This window comes from Notothenia rossii (assembly GCF_949606895.1).
Source record: "Notothenia rossii genome assembly, chromosome: 7".
Taxonomy (NCBI): Eukaryota; Metazoa; Chordata; class Actinopteri; order Perciformes; family Nototheniidae; genus Notothenia; species Notothenia rossii.
The window spans coordinates 26,297,945-26,319,369 of record NC_136905.1 but is presented as its reverse complement, the minus strand read 5'-3'; the positions used below and the strand labels follow the sequence as shown (position 1 = coordinate 26,319,369).

Here is a 21,425-nt window from a genome sequence, read left to right as displayed (position 1 = left end):
TTTTCGGCTCCTGTCAGATACAAAGAGAAGCTTCGGGCACATTTATTATTTCTCCCTATAAACCCTGCTGACTTCACACTTATAAATCTTTCCAATAGTAGGGCAAAGGATATTGATTTCAATGGAGGTCGGTGCAGCGACAATTATTAATGTGCTATATTCTAGATCAATGCACAACATTGATTTAAAGCTCACTTGATATCCAAGCTCTTTCAAAATATGCTGTTCTTAGAAAGCAGATGTAGATTAAATAGGAATCTAAAGATAACGTTAATGGACATGGTGATGAAGCAAAACCTTAGAGATTATACCAACTTTACTTCAAGAAACCCTATCTGAATTGTTTTATAGACGGAATTGTGTTAATTATAAGTGCAATCACGGCCTCTCACTTCTCTGCAACCCTTTTTCCTCTCCGTTTCAAAGTAGAGTTCGGTGACTCTTCCAAAGCTAGATGGCAGAAGAGCCCCACTGCAGCTGAGCCGCGCTTTGCGCCGTCATCATCCCATTTTTGCATTGCAAATTGCCCAGTCCCATCACTCCCAATAACGGCTCCGCTCGATCTCCAAAATGAAAATCAGAGTTATGGTGGGATTGCACACCAGGCGATTTCCTTTCATCAGCTTTCTGGATGGGGGTGCTGCCTGTCTGATTCTCACCTCACACCTCCAGCCCCTCTCCTTTCACATACACATAAACCACATGCTGTCATTAACAGAGTTCATTTCTCTCTCAGGATTTACATCCTTCCCGTAAACACGTGCCTCCTCCTCCCTTGCCACCCACACTTCACTGTTACCACTTTATGATTTGTTAGCCACATCAACCACACCGTACTTACACAGGACGCTCTCTCTCTCCCTCCCTGTGTCTCTCAGCACCCCAGCACCCCCTCCCCACCACATTTTCTCTCTCACTGTGCGAGCTTCAATTGCCGATCGATGAAGGCAGCAGCCAAACTGTATACTCCTCTCCGTCCTCAGCCCGGTTTTAGGGAATCAAAGGGAAATATGTTTAACATCAGTTGCGAGAGCGCACCGCCAGAGATGCTCACACTTGATGCCCCTCTCAGCAGAGATGGTTGAGCCCTCGTCCAGGTTGCTGTGGTCCTATCCTAAAATTCAGTCTTGCTCACTTCTCTCCTATCAGCTGACATAGCGCGGCGGGCGGCTGTGCCCCAGTCTCCTCTCAGAGAAGGGAAAGGGAATCTACTTCCACCCAGCAAAAAGAAACCATAGGCGATAGGTTACATGTGTTAGTTGTGAGCATGAAGGGGATTTACAGAGACGGATATTACGACGGATCTATTGAACTACGGGACGTTTTCAACAGGAGATGCGTTAAATGTGGCCAAGCGGACTTTGTTCAAGGCAAAACGATGAGGATTAGGACCGGAATTGTTTTTTGGAATCTCATCTTTTCACTGATGTTCACTTGTGTGAAAGGTACGAGCCACTGCAGCAAGCCTCTCTGTTTTCTGATGCGCTTGGTGTGCTTGTTCTGTGATGTATGTGTGTGTGTGTGTGTGTGTTTGTGTGTGTGTGTGTGTGTGTTTGTGTGTGTGTGTGTGTGTGTGTGTGTGTGTGTGTGAGTGTGTGTGTGTGTGTGTGTGTGTGTGCGTGCGTGCGTGCGTGCGTGCGTGCGTGAGTGCATGAGAGAAATCTAAATCTTTAACGTTCCAGACGTGCGCAAAATAGGCTACCACGGTTTACTGGAGTTTTCAGGGACGCATTTCACCGGGTTGGCGCTCAATGCAGGCTTTGACTGAGACGCTCAATAGATATTCGTGCGGTAGCCTACGCTTCTTCTAATAGCCTACGTGAGCTGCTTTGCTTAGTAGGCTAACAAGTGAAATGTTGAGGCACAAGTGCATGCACTGCAGATTTCCTATAGGATGTCAAGAAACTCCTGTTTATTTAGGCTAAAGCTGTCTGCCGTTTCTCTTTTCTGGGTCGAATTTTCAAGTATTTATGTGTGATTTGGTTAAGGCCAATTTCTCTCCAGAAATGTTTCTGGAACCTTTTTGGGGGGCCGAGGCAATAAGTAGTGTGGAACCAATTTGTCGACTGGTGTTTATCGGACTTGTCAATGCAGGCAGGTGTAAGGTGGGCTTGTTAGTATTCCAGTGGCTTTTTCTCAGGGTCTGCCCATTTGAATACTCACTGTGGCTGGTGAGGTAACCCCTGATTCCATTTTATTTATTATATGCATCAGCAACATTTATCCAGACCAATGGCAATTTCAGCATCTCTGTATTTTCACTTTTTCTGATACAGTTTGCTGAAATGAAATGGAAAAATGGAAATTAAATCTGTCAAAGCGGTTGTTGTTCAATTACCTCCCCCATTAGCATATGCTATTCCATTGTCCACTGACATTTACACAGCATTCAGAGAAAACAGATAACAATTTGTTGCTTCCTTGCAATGCGCTCTTCCTCTGTGTATCATATTATTTAATGGCTCAAAAACTGTGAAATTCTCATTTCTAACTCAAATTAAAGGCAAAGAAAAAAAGGGAAAATCCAATTCCAACCGTCAAAATATTTCTTTAATCAATGTGTTAGAGTGTGTGTTTAGTGTACGTGCATGTGTTTGTACATTCAGGGACATCGAGTGTATGAGTTTATGGCTGTTTATCTGTTGAATGCATATATAGCTGTCTGAGTATGGGCCCTCACAGATATCAATTTACATGCAGGTTCACCCTGTGAGTAATTCTCGTGTCTATCTATTGGGGGTGGATGAAATGTGCAGCATGCAGTAGCAGCGCCCACCAAGAATGAGCCAAGCCGAGTCGAGCAGAGTCGGGCACAGTGCTGTTTCATCACCACCCACATTGTGGCAATGTCAAACCTCGAGGCCACTGCCAATCCTCCTAGTTCTGTTACTTATTAGAGAGCCAGCCAGCCAGGGATTGGGGAGGAAGGGAGGGAGGGAGGGAGGGAGGGAGGGAGGGAGAGAGAGAGAGAGGGAGTTAAGGAGGAGGAGGCCTGGGTCTTCTTCTGGAAAGGAGCAAAGGAAAAAGTGACACAGAGACAGGGAGCAGGAAGAACCTCAGGACAGCTGTTGTTCCTCTGCCCTGACAGGTGACACAATGTTTGCTGAAGTAAAAACATATAGACATGGTCGGTGACTCACTTCTGCTGTGAATTTAATGAGGCTGTAAAAAAGCATCTATCTAACAAAGTTTGTGCAACACAGTTTTGCTAGAGAAGTTTTTTTCATAATAGATTATTTTCCACCTAGGACACATGTGCGTGGGTGGTGCACAGCTCAGAATCTCAGTTTACAAAGTTACCTCAGTCACCTGTCTGATTCTTGTCACTCAATACTTAATATAAAGGTGATATTGGTGACATTAAGCAATTTCTGTAATTAATAAAAACTGCTCTGACTAAAAATAACATGTTCTCATTGAAGCACAAAACTGAGGGCATCCACTGCGTGCGTCTGTGTCACCTAATTTTCTGGGAATATATTAAACTGCCTGATGCAAACACAAATCTAGGAAGCTAAATTGCAGGGACTGATTTTTTTTAAAAGAGCAAAAGGCCCCGTTCAAATATTATATAGATAGTGAGCACTTAGGTGTATCTTCTCTTGAATACAACAGCTGCGCTTGCCCTTTTCTCCCTCGTGACAATCATACTCTATCCATCGATCTGACAACAATCGATCAAGTTCACAATAATAAAAGAGTCCCAAAGTCAAGGGCGCCTCATTCCTATGACACACACGTGTGTAAGCAGTGGATTACATTGTGTGATAAAGAAGAGATGTTCTCAAACTACAATTGAATAAGATCCATATTGGAGTTATGGCCCCAGCATCCTGGTTCTCCTCTTTACACTGTTTATTTCACTTGGAAACTGAAGACTGTGATATTATGAAACATTTTGATCTTTATATCCATTTTAAATTACACTTTGTAGATCAAAATCTACTCAATTATCCAGTTTCTTTCTTCATACGGCACAGTCCTGGCAGTGACCTGATAATGAAAAGCAGGGGACATGATCGTCATGGGAAGTTAGAGGGACACCACAGGGGAGGACAAACACAACACATTGGCACTGGCCTGTTTCCCGCACTGACATTAGCACATCAAATGACAGCGAACGATTGATGATAGCGAACAGATTGAAGAAAATTGGCCATCTGTTGTGTCCAACCACTTTTTTTTCATCTTGTGATTACACTATATTTCCTGCTAGCATCCATATTTTGTTCAAATGTAGCTGTTTGTTTTCCAACTCTTTGGCGGGCCGTCACTAATTGCCAGTAATCAGGTGGGTTCTGCACAGACAGTAATCTGGCCACTGAGCTCTTGATGAAGACTTTCTCTCAATGTGATTATGTAAACAGGCTGGAAAGGCTGCTGGGGCTAATCAGGATTACAATATGTCTGTGTAATTATACACAATCTACAGGGAATTTGGGGGCATTATCCCCACTGCCCCTCAGGTTCTTGTCCTCCACAACAGTAGAAGAAGCAGAACTATGAGAAAAGGTGGACAGTCTCTAGAAAAATCACATGAGTTCAGCTGGAAATGGAGGCAGTGATTTACCATTTCCAGGATACAGCAACTTGGAACAGTAACAATTTTCCTCTCGACATTCCTGATGCCTCTTTTAGTGCTGACATCTCTCTGGATAGCCCTAGTGTTGTTCCAAACTGATACTCAGTTCACCTACTGGCCTCTCGCCCATTGCTATAGGTCTGGGCCAGGCTCTTATGTTGCTGACAGGTCCCTGTGAAGGTTGGATATAGTTTGTTGGTTCTGATTAAGTCCGTTCTTCTCAGGTATCAGTTTTAATATAAGCAGTACTCTTGGGGGAAGGGAGATTGGCAATATCTTGTCTTCAGGAAGAAAAATAGCTCACCGTTTGTTGAGATTAAATGTAATAGGCTGAGGAGAGACTGCTTCCAGAGTCAAGGCTGCAGATTCAAGGTTCACTGTCTTCTGCACCTAAGGAGCAGGTTTCTGAGGGGATTAAACTATGTTAACTGTCTGGAGGCACATTCCCGGATAACAATGTATGAATTTATTAAGCCTTACCCCTGCAGTGGTTGAATCCGAGTAAGAAATGTTCAATCACATTGAAGTTGGGATGTATTTGTGCAGTAGCTGTGTTTACTTAAAGGTATTCCGAGGCAACATAAATGCATTAAAGCTTTCATTTTAAGTGAGACGTATCCAATAAACCAATTTACTCCACATTATGCCTCTTCTTAAGTGTTACTTTAAGCACATCAATATATAGTTTATCTTATATCCTTTTTACAATAATGGAAAGAAGTCTTTTATTCCCTTTATTCTTCACCTTGTAACCTGGCACGCTCGTACATTCCTGGATCTTCCTTTGCATTGACCACTGATGCTCTTGTTTGTGTCTGTTGCTGTCATGATATGTGACAGGAGAGCAGGCAGGGGAGAAGCATGGTCCGGGAAACCAAGTGGGATGATGCGGAGGTAATTAAAATGATAGGTTTGGATGGCTAAAAATACCTGTTTGATCTCAACAACGGGTAGCAATCAGTAGGGATAAACCAGCAGACATGTGGTGTGTTATGCAATGTATTCTCAGCTGTGAGAAAACCAATCAGACCTCTGCAGTGCATCCTGAACAGAGCATTGATTGACTAATGATCTAATTTTAGGGTTCCATGCTGTGTACATTGGCCTTTGGCCCTGCACTGTGGAGCGGCATTCATTAAAGTACTTATTCATCCATCTTTGTCCATTCTCAGTTCAAACGGATGCATATGCTAAATAAAAATGAGCAATGTTGGTTGACTTGAACTTGGGTTAGAGCTCAAAATGATTAGTTGGTTAATCTACAGGTAAATCCTTGGAAAGGGGCAACTTTTCGGAGAATTTTTTTTTTTACAAATATTTCAATTCTAGCTTCTCAAACATAAAGGGTCAAAGCTATCCTTTGCATTACAGTTAACTGAATGCCATATCGTTTTGGACTGTTGGTTGAGAAAAACAAGACAAATAAGGCTTTTGTTTTTATTTGACATTCGGAAACCAGTGATTACTTCATAAATTGTGAACATATTTTCTCCGATTAATTGATAGTAAGATTGATTTGAGTGGAGACCAGAATTGGAGTTTAACTATTAATAATACATTTAAATTTACATATCTGAATTTTATGAATGTAACAATTGGTTTATTTCTTATTTTTGTACTTGTTAACACTGACTTTTATCTGATGGTCAAGTGCCTAACAGACCCCATTGTTACGATTAGATTGAACATGTTTTAACTGCATTCATTCATAAATCCTTTGGCTATTTTCATTCACAGGCACATTTTTTTCCCTAAGCTTTGATCAGGTTGGCATGTATAGAATTTGCCTAACAATTGTCGGGGGAATCTGCAGCAAACCAGTTTTTACGAGGTGGGATGTACATTTGTGATCTAGGTCTATGAGGTGCCTTTCTGCTGGAACACATGAATGTATACAGGCTGTTTAGTGGAAGAAGATGTTTACCTGGAAATGAAAAACAGTTGAGCATCGTTTCAGCCTCTGCGTTTGTCTTTCGATAGAAAAGGCTGTTTTGTGCTTCTTCCCTTTTTCTGAGAAAGTGAAGGGTTGATTTTATTGTTTGTTTGGAAGATTGGAGGCTAGAGACAGGCGTCCTATTAGATGTGATGTTGGCTCACAGTTTTGTGTTGTACAGCAGCTCTCACAGTGGAGGCTTGGCATCAGGTGCAATATGGCTCAGTTGCACTTTGAGGAGGTATTGGTGTCTGGCCATAAAATACTGTATCTGCTGGGAAGTGGCTAAAGCACCAGCAGCACGCAGACGCTGGGAAACAGAAATGACACTTGGCCATTCATACACACAACTTCTGTTATTTCCTTGTGCAAGGGTGTGTGTGTTTGTGCACATGCCAGCTGTGTTTCAGTGTGGAAGTGTATTTGATTTTTAGCATTTCTCACCTCAGTGGATGGCAATTTAAAACCACCAAATGGAATATTTCAGAGCCCTTTCCCAAATTGCAGTGACACACTCATGAGGTAATAGTCATTCTCTAGAAAGCCTATTTTCTGTTTCTGTTGTATGGAGCCCATTTCCCACTCATCAGGCATGCAGACAAGCATATACTGTAGTGAGGGACTGAGATTATGCACATTCTATCAGTATGAAATGTGAAGGTGCAGCACAGCCATGCAGATAAAATCCTTCTCTTTGGGGACATCAATTTAAGATTTCTGTCTACTAAGGTTGCTGTCCCGGCTCTTACATTGTTGTATTAAAAATTATGTTCTCTTCCCTCCATATTTTATGACTGGCTCAGAGTACAGATCTAAGAGAAAAGCGCTTCGATTTCTAAAAACAAAATTGCCTCTCAATATAACTGCTTGAGCTGCAGCAGCTCTGATTTTGGGCAGACTCCGAAGATTCATGATGAAGGGAAGACAACAAATATGCAACAAAGGTTTTATTTATTTTCCTCCTTGCGCATTTCCGCGGATCAATGGTTAGTTTCAATGTTAAACACTCTATAATTTTAATTTCCTCTTCTTGTTCTGCACTTTTTATAATCAATACTAAAGGGAGTGTCTATGTATAACACTGCGGGTTGTCTTTGTTGCATTTACCAAGAGGTGTGGATACTTTGCAGCGAATGATGCCTCCCAGGATGTTTGTTGACCTTTGTGTTGCCTGCTGAGGGCTCTATCTTTCCAGTCAGTGCTCTGTAACCATGCCTCACTGATGGATATCTCTATATTGGCTGACTCACCTTTAAGGTCAGGTGCAAATCAATGCAGGTTTTTTTGTATTTAAACTTTGATTGCTAGGAGTGGTGCTGTTGCCTCCCCCTGTGTTTGTGATAGGCCATCATCATGAACAATGATGAAATGCCATCCCGGAAGAAAAGGTGTCCTTGACTAAGCATTCACTACAGTCAATCCTGAGGAAATGGAGTATCAAACAGAGAGAGAAAATAATACATGCCAAAAATAAATCAAGTAGAGGAGCTTGAAAGCGCATAGCTCAGTAGGCTTGTGGATATTGGGCTTAGGATTTGTTTGAAGACAGATAGCGAGACGTATGAAGCGCGAAGGCAAAACATTTCTCGTTCATAGATACACTCACAAGGCACCTAATGAAAGTGAAAATATAACATTCAAGATTATTTGGGGATTCTCGGGCTCTGCATAAGTCACCTATCTTAAAAAAGGAACAAGTGTATTAACTTGTGAGATAGCTTTGGTGAAAAGATCATAAATAATCATTAATTAAGCAAAGCTGTTCTAATACATAGGAACTTGAATTATACCATAGTGAAAGGTTCAGCTTTTCAGAGAAGAAGTGTTATTGGCCGTGAAACATCCCATTATTGTGCCAGATGATTAAGACTGAAGGAAGAAGTCAACTTCTGCTTTCTTTCTTTCTTTCTTTCTTTCTTTCTTTCTTGTAAAGGCTCAGTGGAAAACACATGCTCCCGGAAACTATAACACTGGGGCTATAATTATAAAGTAATATATATCCAAGTTTGATGACATTTTAGTGGCTCAGGTGATGGAGACTGCCAGGGTGAGTCATATGGTGGCTCCTGTCTGCTTATTGACATGTCCGTGAGCATGACAACCAACTCTACATTGTTCCAGATGGATGCGTAAAATGTTGCTTAAAAATATTGTAAAAAAGTCACTACGACACTACAACATCTCCCCCTTGCCTGATAAGAGCCCTGCAAATGACTTTCCCTGTGATTTTCAACACATTAGAATAATGTTTCAGACATATTACATAGGAAGCTCAGCCAGAACAAATAGTCCTTTGCAAGGTAATGCATCTATGGGGCTGCTTTTGGCAGGTGGCCCTCATTCAGTGTTATCAACATTCTGTCTTTTGTTCTCACCTTAATGCCTCCCTAAGACGTATGCATGTTGCCCCATTAATGCGTTGATTTAACGCTGACAGGTGCCAAAAGGGGGCGCTACAACATTCATTTTTATGCTAGAACGTTGAATGCCATCAATCAGGGTACAAAAACGTTCATTTTTTATATGACTTTGATTGCTTTAAGCACCAGGCTTTTGTTCGATTAAAAAACTTTGTTGTGTTGTTCGAAAAAAAAATATTTGACATGCACTCAACCACATAAACTGTAGACAGTCAATAATAGACAGTCAATAAAAGACAAATACAGCAGAATAGACATTCAATACAGAATATAAAGCAAATGGAAAACAATACATTTCCCAAAACAGTTTCACTGCCAGGGCCTGAAAATACTTTTCTTTCCTAGTTAAATCTGCCCTGCAAGATCCTAAAGCAATTACCTGAAGGGAGCAGATCAAACTGTGAATGCTTATTTTCCAAGCCTGTTTAATCATGGTCTGTTAAAAATAGTCGATTGGGATGGGCAATCTTTCATACCCATCAGCAATAGCCCATTACCCAGTGGTCTGTTTGTCACTCATCCTTCAGATGGCAGTGCATGACTCCTCCTCCCCTCTCCCTGCTGCCCATAATCATTTCTCTTTATGGCCCAACTACAAATCTCCATTAATGGTGGAGGAAAAGGTCTTGGCTGTTTACTTCTTTAAGGGGCACCTATGCTTTCAAACAATACCTGAACAGCAAAATGTTTCTTTCTCGTTGCCTCCATATAGTAATTCCTGAAAAACAAATTTAGCCTGCAACAACATCTAGTATCAATATCCTCTATGATGCATTTTTTTCATTTTCAATCTTACTCAACATCCACAGTGTACAACAATGTAGTTCATTACCTGGTTCATTTTTGCTCAAAACCCCTGTATAAACAGGGCAAATGAAAATAATCACATTCAGTAGACTGGTTTCACTCTTTGGATTTGTGAGAGGCTCTTCAAGGTCAAAAAACACAAATAAATATGCCTGTACTCACTCACACACGCAGGCTTGCATTCAATTCAGACAATTCAACCGCCTTCAGAAATATCATCAGGGTGGGAGACAACAGATATTTTCCTGTCTGTGTTTTGCTCAGCAAGCATAGCAATCAGTTATAAGCATCAAAGGTGTGGTGATGTGAAACTGTGGTATTTGTGTGTATATCCAAAGGCAAGGGGTAAATCTAACCATTTGAGGAACAGCTGGGACCCATCTTGAGCTGTCTGTCAGCCAGCCCTGCTGAGGCACGTTTTTTTTCAAACTTGTACGTTATGATACTGATTCATATTTCTGAACCGCATTGCCCCACTGTGCAATCACAGCATGTTGTTAATTTGGTTTCTCATCACAATTTATCGTTGGTATCTCAACGTGGCTCTAACACGGGGTCGAACCAAAACCCCAGGGAGTGCGTTTTAACAATTTAACTGATGATAAAGGTGGGACAGGCATCTAAGTAGTGACAGTGCATTTCAAGGAAGACAAAATTTAGGCGTGAGACTTACATGTATGCAATCATCTACAAGGAAGCACATGTTGTCGTTCTAATTTGCTTTGAAGGAATAAGATGAACGATTACAACAATGTTCTTTTTATAGATGCAGCTTTTATGGAGATGTCAGTGCTTAACATATAACAAGCTCATGATCCATATCTCACAGATTGTAAAGGGGGATTTTAATTCATAATAGATAGCTTATCTGAAAAAAACAAACGGTGGGCTATAGATATGGATATGTGTGTGTGTGTGTGTGTGTGTGTGTGTGTGTGTGTGTGTGTGTGTGTGTGTGTGTGTGTGTGTGTGTGTGTGTGTGTGTGTGTGTGTGTGTGTGTGTGTGTGTGTGTTGTGGTGAGTGGAGGGAGGGTTGCTGTGAATGTAAAAGAGTAGTGAAATTAAGAGAGGGTTACATCGATGCAGAGATTCTGGAGGATGAAAGTAATACATATATCTGTGAAGCAAAAAGTGGGAGAGAGGGAGAGAGAAGGCCTCAAAAAGAAAAAATAATATTGTGCACATCTGTTCTGTCATCTTCAGGAAATCAGAACAATCAGCCTCACAGACACGGCTAAGCAGCTCACAAAATCAGCCCTGCTCTGAACATAAGTCATCTAATTCCTGACAAACATTTAAATATTTAATTGCAGACGTTTTTTTTTTTACTTTAAAAGAGAACCTCAAATGAAAGCAGTAACACTTGAGTTGCCATTTAAAGTGTCTGGGTCTAATTGCTACTGAGCCCCACGCAGGGTTTAGGGGCTTCTCTCTGTGCTCTGCTGATATCTTTTTACCAGGATTGCTTTAGCGCCTTCAACGGTTAACACACTTCTTAAAGATGGTGTGCTAACATTGACCTTGGTAAACTAAATTCTATTTTACTTGACCTGTGCTCATAGATATGTAGTAGCAATTATTTAAAACTGCAGATCCCTAGTTTTCCCATGGCTGTTTTATCCATCCGACTCACACATTCATACATTTAAGAAAAGTGCTATTAGTAATTATTCAGTTTTAAAATGTAAAGGTTTATTCCAGTGATTTCATTTCCAGAAAAACTGAAAGGTCGCAATGGTTTGGGTCAGGTTCTAAAAGACTGGATCCTACATTTCCCACAATACACCTGAAAACATATTTTCATTAGATCCTTCCTTCCTTCAAAATATCTTCCTTTTTTTCAAATCCAACACCCCTAACTAGTCACACTAGTATTTCAGCGATAGAGCCTAAACAGAGAATACTCTGACAACAGTATCAGCTCTTTTTCAGACTTCATAGAACTTCCACCAGAGACATTAAAGAAGCTATAGTTTCCGGTTGAGAGGCACTCCTCGTAAAAGTGTGTAGCTGCCATTGTTACTGTTAGATATTTAGTACAATTGCATCATCCTATGGCCACGGCCAGGTTGAATTTAGTTTTAGAAAAACATTGGTACCACTTTACAATAAGACTACCCTTATAAAGGGTTTACGAATGGTTTGTAATTCAGTTATTAATTAGGTTGTGAACACTTTATACATCATTAATAAGCTTTTATAAGACATGAGATAAACAGGGCAACTGTGACCGGTTGCTTGCCAAATAGTGAGCCCACATTTATCTGTACTGCTAAGCCTTATATAAATGGTAGTAACTCATTAATAAATGGGAATGTGTTTTACACTTTACAATAAGGCTCCCTTTAGGCAACTATAAATGTTAATAACTCGTAAATAAATGGTCATAAAGAGATGCCAAGAAACATCAAGATGGATGGGGGGGAATCAACTCAGTGAAAAACAGATACCAAGGATGTTGGCTGATGAAGAAGACGAAGTACGCTAGGTAGCCAATATAAGGCTTAGTCATCTTGCCAAATAGTGAGCCTGTGTTGACGTATGAAAACTATGTTGGAACTGGTTTATAAATGGTTCTTAATGATTAATAAAGTGTTTACAACCTAATTAATAACCTAATTATAAACCCTTTATGAATCCTTTATAAGGGTAGTCTTATTGTAAAGTGGTACCAATACATTTTTATAATTGAGCTCATGAAAATGGAAGAGGTGACTCTCCAGGATAAACAATAGACTGAAGCCGTGCATCAGTATTCAAATAGTGTGCTGTTATGCATTTCTGTCCTCATAATGATCTGATCCTCCAGCTTTTACTGAAGTGAATTAAGTCTAAACTGTTACTTCGAGTTCAACTGCAGGTGGGCTCACTATCAGTAATGGACTATCTTTCTCAAACTTGTTTTTCAAGGCCATTTTAAAAGGCAGCGTGGGTGGGGATCATTCTACTATGTCTTTTAGTGCTATTCATTAGCTATAACTTTTGTTTGAACTGTCTTACCTACACTTATTCAAACTATGAAATGCTTTAAGTTAGAAACATAAGGAAAACATAGCTACTACTGTATATGATAATATGTTGGTGGCTCTTTAGTGATAGCTTTGTTAAAAGGAATGCAATGTGGATCAGATATCTCACAGCAAGACTCTATATTAGTTAATTTTATTCAAGAATGGGTGAAGCCTCAATGATCAAGGAACATAGAAACAGACAAAATCTAACCAAGTAAAAATAAATATACCAGTAACTTTTAGGTCAAAACACGCTGCCATACATACCGTTGGGTCAGTTAAGAGGGCTGTCCTGCTAAATACGATATCCCTGAGAGCACTTGAAAGCAGCAATAATGCATGTGTCAGGTTGGAGGTTGTCCATGTTGGATAATGTTGACCTTGTAGGTAGGCTATGTATCAATGCTGAAAATGTGCCCTGATTACTCTGGTCACTCAATGGCAGTGGGAATAATTGCAATTCAGAAATACCTTGGAAAGATCAACCCCTCCCCACACATACAAACTTCAGTTAGAGCAGCAGCTCATCATGAGACACAACATCATAAAACCTTATGGCCGTGATATATCCTTTATCTGTAACCGGATCTGTAAGAAGGTCAGTACACTTGATCCCTGCTGCAGGAGACGGGAATTGGTCTCGGGGGTCAGTCATCTGGACAATTGGTGGATATATATTGTCAGGGACTCTGGGTCAGGACCCCCATAAGGGTAATATCCTGTAGTTACTGCGAGAAGTAAAGATTGGGGAAAATTGTACCATATAATTATCATATTTGTCCAAACAGTGGTATTTTGAGGAGTAGAGTAAACGGCTGCAGGGCTTTGTCCTAAAGTAATGAAACAGCTTGACAGGAGGGGAATTCATTGTTGGTTTGTGTCAGAACATTGTGTTTGCTCAAATGTATAAAAGGTGTCCATATTATCAGAAAAAAATAACTACTGTTTATCTAGTTAAAGGCAATTTCAGCTGCCAAGTGATCTGTGTCTGTATATGGCCAACACTATGCAAAACATCCTTTACCTACCGAGTGTGAAAAGCTAATTACACTAGGAGTAAATTGTAGGGGGGTAAACCATGCCTCTTAATTAAGTTTGCATTTCATTAGACAAGGTGCAAGATAGCCTCAAATAAAATGGACCTTCTCTCTTGCAGTGTGTGGAATCATTGTCAGACGTTGTCAGTGTGGGTGTTGGAGTATACTTAATGTGGAAATGCGGAAAAAAAAGTTATATTGTGTGAGAAAAGGCAAGCTGTAAATGTCTTTGCATCAGGGAGACAGATTATGTTTGTATATGTGTTTGAGATACAGTTACTTAGCCGCGGAGCATTTGTTCATTTACATTTCTGTAACACCAAAAGGTTAGGCTGGTAAAATCTTCTTATTGTATTTTGAGAATGATAGTATAATGCTTAACCTAATATGTCGAGGATATTGATTTTTCAGCAAGCTAGTGCAGCAAGGCGAAAAGATATATGTTGTGTGGGCTGTGAAACCGAGTGTTAAGGGCTTGTGGCCCCAAATTGGAAGACCTTGCTTGTTGCTATTCTCTAAGGGCTTTCTGACCCACTGCAAAGAAGTGGGCAGTAATGATACAGCACTAGATTTTTGTGCGATATAACATTGAAAACATCATAGTCCCACATTTCTCCTCCATAATGACAGTTGTTTTTGTTACAACCTATTGTTTTTTTTAATTAGAAATGGAACTGAAAACATAAATGGAAACACAAAAATTGGCTCTTGTTCAGCTAACAGCATCTGCCAGCTGGAAACATTGAGCATTTTTCAAATTATTTGTGGGAGAATTATTGCGCCTGGAGTTTACAGGTTACACAGTTGTTACAAAAATGTTACATTGAATAGCATCTGTATAGACCTATTAAAAAGTTTTAAAGCCACTCTGTTTATTTATTGCTACTCGGATGTGTACGCCATTCAATATTAAGTATATTCTCTGTAAGGATTTCTACAATGTGCTTGTTTCCTTCCACATGTTGAATAGCATGCATTTTATCATTACTTGGCATTTGATAATGACTGCATTTTTTTCTTTCCCCTTCCCCCCAGGTTTTATTCATACTTGTGGAGGCACTTTAAAAGGGAGGAATGGGACGATAGAAAGCCCCGGCTTTCCATATGGATATCCAAATGGAGCAAACTGTACCTGGGTGATTGTTGCTGAGGAGGGGAGCAGGATTAATATAGTTTTTCAATCTTTCGCTGTGGAGGAGGAATATGACTTTTTATCTTTGTATGACGGGCATCCACACCCGGCTAACTTCAGGACAAGGTAAGGAAGAGGCCCTGAAGGCACGCACCTTGAAGGCTGCGTTTAGTGGCATCTCTGCTGAAAGGTTCATATAAAATGTACCCATGATAAAGACTGCTCATTATTGTCAGGCACGTCAGCAGTATTGTGTGTGGAGTGTAGTCCAACTGTGGACAGTTTCTGACATGGTTTGTGCAGAAATCAAATGCCCTTCTGAACTTCAGAAACTCAGATTAGATTTTACGTTTACACAATTTTTTGTTTTGGTATCAAATGATCATAGGACACTAACTTAAACATAATATACATATCATTAAAATGTATATTGTGAGCGGCAATAGAAAAAAAAATACATGATTCTGTTCAAACAAAAAGTACTGTACACAAAGTCCAGACCATGTCCTATGTGAAACACAATTTAAACAGCCCTGCGTTTATATTCAAAGCAACCCATTAACCGGAAAGTTTAGGCCTGCCATCATTAATTTCTGAATGACCTAGCTAAGTTGGCTTTAGTTATTCACAGGTCAGCTCAGTAGCTGCACATTACATTACATGTCACTTGTTAGACACTTTTATCCAAAGCGACTTACATAATCAGTCCTGTTGACAATCCCCACAGGAGCAATTTGGGGTGAAGTGCCTTGCCCAGGGACGCAACAACATGCTGACTGCAGTGGGGTTTGAACCTGTGACCCCCGATCCGAACACCTACGGACATTTTTGCTGTAAAAGCTCATCCTAATGAACTGATGTATAGTATAGGATATCTTTACTGATGCAGATAAGATGCTGCTCATAATAGCCAGTGCATGTGACGTTTGTATGAAATGCATATTTAGATTAATACATGATAATGTTTCTTATTAAACATACTTAATTCACCAACATGACCTCAATCAAACTCTCAAACATAAAAAATTGGTGCAACTGTGCAGGCTGTAAGACATCAATTATGGACCACCCTTGTGGGAAAAATCCTTTAATATATAAATATTGAGTTGTTTGGCCATAAGTAGAACATGTGATTCAGAAAGAATCATTAACTGCCATATCTTCGGAAGTTTTTTTCTCTATTTCCCCAAATGAAACACCCTTTAAAGTTTTTTTATCTTTTTCAAAGATAAATGCCAAAAAGGTTTCGTTTTATCAAACCAAATTGCTCAAAATAAAGCCCCTCTTTATAGATAATAAATGTTCTGTGTACTATGAGAAGATTATCTCACGTCTGAGCTGATACACCTGCCAGCTCTTAAACCTGTCAAAAGCTTTTTTTCTTTAAGGAAATCTTATAGTGTAGAGACAAGCATGCACTGTCACAGGTGAGTGTGGGGTCCAGCATTTTTCTCTGAAACAATCTAAAAGATGGTGCCAAAAGGAGATCTCCTGCCTCATTTATGTAACTCATACTCTGTAGAGAGGTTCATAAAATCACATGCTTATACAACGGACGATGTACGGAGGGGGTGAATAATTGAGGAGCTGAATCATTGTTGAAACTTTAGCAAATGAATCACTTTGGATACTTTTGTTGCATAATGCTGCTTTCAAGGCTTATGATCTCACATAGTTTTGCCGCATATATTATGGCTATGACTTTGCATATTGTTCTTTGGAAGAATGATTAAGTATGGTATTAGCTTTATCTCCTTTCAAGTGGAACAACTACCTTACATCAAGCCAAAACTCAAAATATGCATTGCCTCAACAGATGCTCAAAAATGGGTTATAAACAATAACACATTCTGTTGACGTTGCTTCATATGCTCAGACACATTTATGGCTGTTATGTAGCCTGTATTAAGAGTTTTCACAGAGCCAGATTTGTATATCAAAAGGAGTCAAAGGAGAGACATCCTCTCAATTGAACTAATCTTCTCAGTTACCGATTATTTGTGAATGCAGCCAACATATTCCACATTCCCACTAACACATAAACGCTATCTGGCGATTAGACCGAGAGTAAAACACCTGTAGATTCTACAGTATGTCACAGTGTAGAAGGCGCGTGAAGAGGGATCTGTTCGCTTTTGTGTCTTTTTTTAATTAACATTATTAGAACAATTGCTCAGTGGGTAAGAAAGTGTCTAGCTCTAGCTAGCCAACGGCTTTGCTAATTTTATCACATGTTATGATATGTTAAAGCCAGGCAAGCGTCAAGTTTTCGTATTGCTAATAGAGTAAATGTAACTATGGACACGAAGAGCAACATGGCAGAAAGATAATCAGTCCCGCTGCATCTGTAAACTTGAGGTACAGTAAGTTGCTATAAGTGAGGGGAATTGTTAAGTTAGTCCACTCTAAAATGTGTTTAACGCTAAGCTAGCCAAAAAGCAAAAATGTAGCTAATGTTATTTTTTCAAACGACTGCTTACTGTCACGATGTAATGGACTCACGTTATTTAACAGAGCCATAATTAATTAGTATATTAGGTTCACCTGTGCCTTTCCGGATCTGACAAAGTCACAGTGGAGATGCTTATAGAGATTATATACATTTGAGTTTTTATTTTCAGTTTTTTTCAATTGGCCGTATTAGTTGTGTTAAAACAATTGGAATAATTGTACATTATAGTGCAACTCAAAACAATTAGCACTACAACATTTTTGGATGGTGCTTTTTACAGCAGGACTTTTTAATTTGGGGTTATGCTATTCAGGATGAATTTGTTGCCCTTTTATAAAACAGGTTGGTCATACTGTCATGTGTACATGAGCGTTTTGTTCCCATACTTATCTCAGATGAGTTACTTTCATTAAGTTTAGTGTTATTTACATTTCCATTTGATCATGTTGTTGTGGGCAGTAGTTCTATCAGAAGTGCATGTAGCATGAGTTTGTCCGTTTTTTGTCTCTATTGGGTTTTGGCAGGCGCTTTGATTAAGGTCTGCTGACATGCTTACTCATCCAATGGCATCTCCCAGATAAGGCTTATCTTATCTTGTTGTTTATCTCAATTACCAAACATTTATCCTACACACAAACCAGATTATAACAAACAACTGGTCCTGTGATTTAAACTAATATATTTCTGGCTTATCCTAAGACATTAGTGTCGCGCTTGTATATGGATGGAAGGAAGTTTGGAAGGGCAACAAACAGGAAACAATGATGCATGAAAAATCTAACTTGATTTGGAACAAGTTGTCCCTTGTTCGGCCTGTTTATTTATAATGACTTTAATTCATGTGCAAGATATTTGGACAATATAGGTGACTGTTCCGAAGGTTGTCTCATTGTACAGGGTCAGTTTAATTATTGGTGTTATTTCTTATTAATCTCTCTTACGACACAATCCGTGACATGGGAGAAAGGCATTGCCTGCCTTGAGTGATGCAGGTTTGGTTTTCACCTAAATGCAGCAAGCACCTGCAGCAGCTATTCACCCAACCATTATACACTGCAAAACTGACCCATTATCAAAAGCTTGTGACCTGAAGCATTAAACTCAAGGCTGAAGGCTAAAGACAAAGCTGCTCACTCAAACTCTATTATATTTTTACAGTATACTTATATGATTGAAATGTCTTTACACAAAAATATCGGAGAATAATTCATTTAGAAATGTTCAAAATCTTGTTGTAATGTTGAAAAAGATCTTGAATTACATAGATGGAATGTAACACAGTAGGGCTGGGTTATGTTCTCCCCTGTATTCCTGATTGTAATATTTTTTGATACATAATATTAAACTTAAGAGACTCTCAAGCTGGTAATCACTGCAATGAACTGCCTTCCATTGTTAGTATTACGACTAATCATGTGTAACACAAAATTACAATTACATGGAATAATTTTCAATTACATAATTAGGCCTATGTTGAATGACAGTACTTAGTGGACACAATAAAATGGTGGTTCCATTTACTGCCTGCACCTGTAGATAACATGCTCTCCATTTTACAGTAGAAAGCTTTCAAGTTAAAAAGCACAACTGTTTACCTTAACTGTTTTGTCCCCATAATGCTGTCAGTAGTTTGCAGTATGATAAAGATTCTGGCCAAAATTAGGTTGTAGACACATTAAGTAAGCCTTTTTTGATATCTCTCCAACTTTCGTCTTCTGGTACACTGAGGTTTTATTTACTTTTGTTAGCGCGAGCATCTGTGGTAGATAGAGGTATAGGCTGAAAACATATAAGGGAGTTGTCTGTGCAGAGTCTTGATGATAATGTGTGAATCTTATGTCCCGGATGCTAATATACCAATGTGTTATAATCAGACTGTAGTAATTCAATATATACACATTTTTAGGCTTAATATTATCTATATAAAACCCTGAGATAACTAGGCTATACAATGCTTGTTCTATACTAAGGCAACTGAAACACATGAAATCCAATATTAAAGGTTTATTAGGCGTCAACACGTTATGGTCATTATCAAGTTCCACATTTGGTTATAGGTGGTCTTGAATTGAACTACTACAGGGGTACAAAATATTGGGGGTTGAAATCACCAGAAGCCAAGCTATACCTATCATGATTCTTAAGTTATCATACAATCATATTGCGATCTTCAACATTTTGCCATCTGCTTAGTATTGCATTAACATATTGTGATCTATTACCTTTTTCCTTCCATTGTTTTGAGGAACACACCTGCCAGTTCTGCTGACTCAGCATTTGACCCAACCAGAAGAAAACACCATAAGCACCATATAGTAGACTGAAAAAGAAATTATTCCCAAAAAGCTTGACTTTCATAATTCATTAACAGATCAAATATGCAAAAGAGAACCAACATTTTCCTTTTATTGTTATTGCTTTCATTGTGTACAATAATATGATCAAAGGTTAGGGTAAGGGATATCAAGCAAACCCATTTCATGTACTTAAGTGTTACGTTTTTGGTGATTTTTGGTAATGGATTTACTACAGTTTCACCAGGAATAGCTCTGCCTTAATAGTTTTTAAAATAAAGATAAATTGTGCGTCTTTCTGTTGATACAATATTGGCACATCAAATATTGCAGTGTTTTGCAAATTATGATACCCCCCCCCCCACCCCCTTTAGAATATCAGAAACACAAAGCAGTCCAGTACAAGACCACCACCAACCAACTTCAATGCCTAAAGAGTAGACTTCATTTTACATTATCGTTTGTATTGGATTTAATTAGAATGCACAGGTATTTCTAATAAAGTAGACAACAAGTGTAGTAGTCTAGTCTATTAACTTTTTAGGGCCATTGTTGGTTTGATGTGTCAAATAAAGGGTTAACAATCTGCAAAACAAGAAACCACTGATGATATTTCGCTGAGACTTTTCAAAATCCCATGTAACTAATCCTGCCATTCAGAGAGAAGGAGGAAAAGCAAAACTAATTCTTGTTAGGAAACAAAAGCAAATGGCTAAAAATTCTGATGGGTTTTTCCTGATCCGACCCAAACCTCTAAATAGCAACGTTGTTTTTTGTGCTTCAGTCACACTTTTGTTTTTTCCAAGTGGCGGATTTCCTAACAATGTGGCACTATGTTGTGTGGCGCCAGAAAATTATTATTCCATGACAGTCTTTGCTGTGCCTCTAGGGCCCTGAATAGACGCGAGCAGAATGCCTGCACTTACACAATTAATTCTCTCCAAACCAAGAATGACTGAGATGACGGGGGGGAAAAGCTGCTTTATCTTGTGTTTAGTTTTCTTACCTTTTTGTAAAACTTTGTGAGGAAATGCTGCAAACTTTCCCACTTTCTCTTACTGCAACATTTCTGTATTTTGAACAGTGTTTCCTGTGTTTTTACATTCCTTCTTTGAATGTATGTTGATGTGTTTTTCATTCGGGTGTATTGTCAGCTGGAATAAATAGGAAGGTGAGCACAATGACAGGCAATAATTTTACCCTAGGCCCAGGGTAACTATAAATAGAAACCTTGATAGAGATTAAAGAGGCCTTTAATTTATTAATGCTTTTAATTAATTAAGGGAGAAATTGAGAAGGGAACACGACAAAAGTGTCAATACATTTTTAACATGAGAAAGAAACGACATCCTTGTGATAGACCTGATTAGTATGTCTCCCCATTGATCTGTGTATTCTCTTTGCTCTGTGAAGTTTTTTTTCCCCATACCTCTGTCAGTTCTGCTCTTACATTACGCACAATACCTCGTGCCTGAGAATGGCTGGTTGAAGCGCTCATTATACTGCTGAAATGAAATGCTGTGATGTGAGTAAGAGTATTGTATTGATTCCAGTGCTGCCCTGCACACAATGACTTGATTAAGGTGATCATTTTGCTTTTGTCATTATACAATTACAATGACAAGTGCATATTGAAAAGCATGTTGATACAGGCTTGATTTTTGATTTGTTACATTTGTTTTTTTGGCTTTAGAGCGACGTTTTTTTTTCCGCAGCGAATCCTTTATAAAGCCCCTTAGCTAAACTGAGAAATAACC

The 21,425-nt window shown here is 39.2% G+C and overlaps 1 protein-coding gene across 1 annotated transcript in view; it reads left to right on the top strand.

Moving 5' to 3' along the window:
- The first annotated feature begins 995 nt into the window (after window positions 1–995).
- The window catches only part of LOC307046356 (CUB and sushi domain-containing protein 3-like), a 233,023-nt gene continuing 212,593 nt past the window's right edge, over window positions 996–21,425 (top strand). The window contains exons 1-2 of the mRNA XM_079692754.1: window positions 996–1,445; window positions 14,826–15,048. Coding sequence (XP_079548880.1) covers window positions 1,268–1,445; window positions 14,826–15,048 — 401 coding nt within the window. The 5' untranslated portion in view covers window positions 996–1,267. The remainder of the gene's footprint in view (window positions 1,446–14,825; window positions 15,049–21,425) is intronic.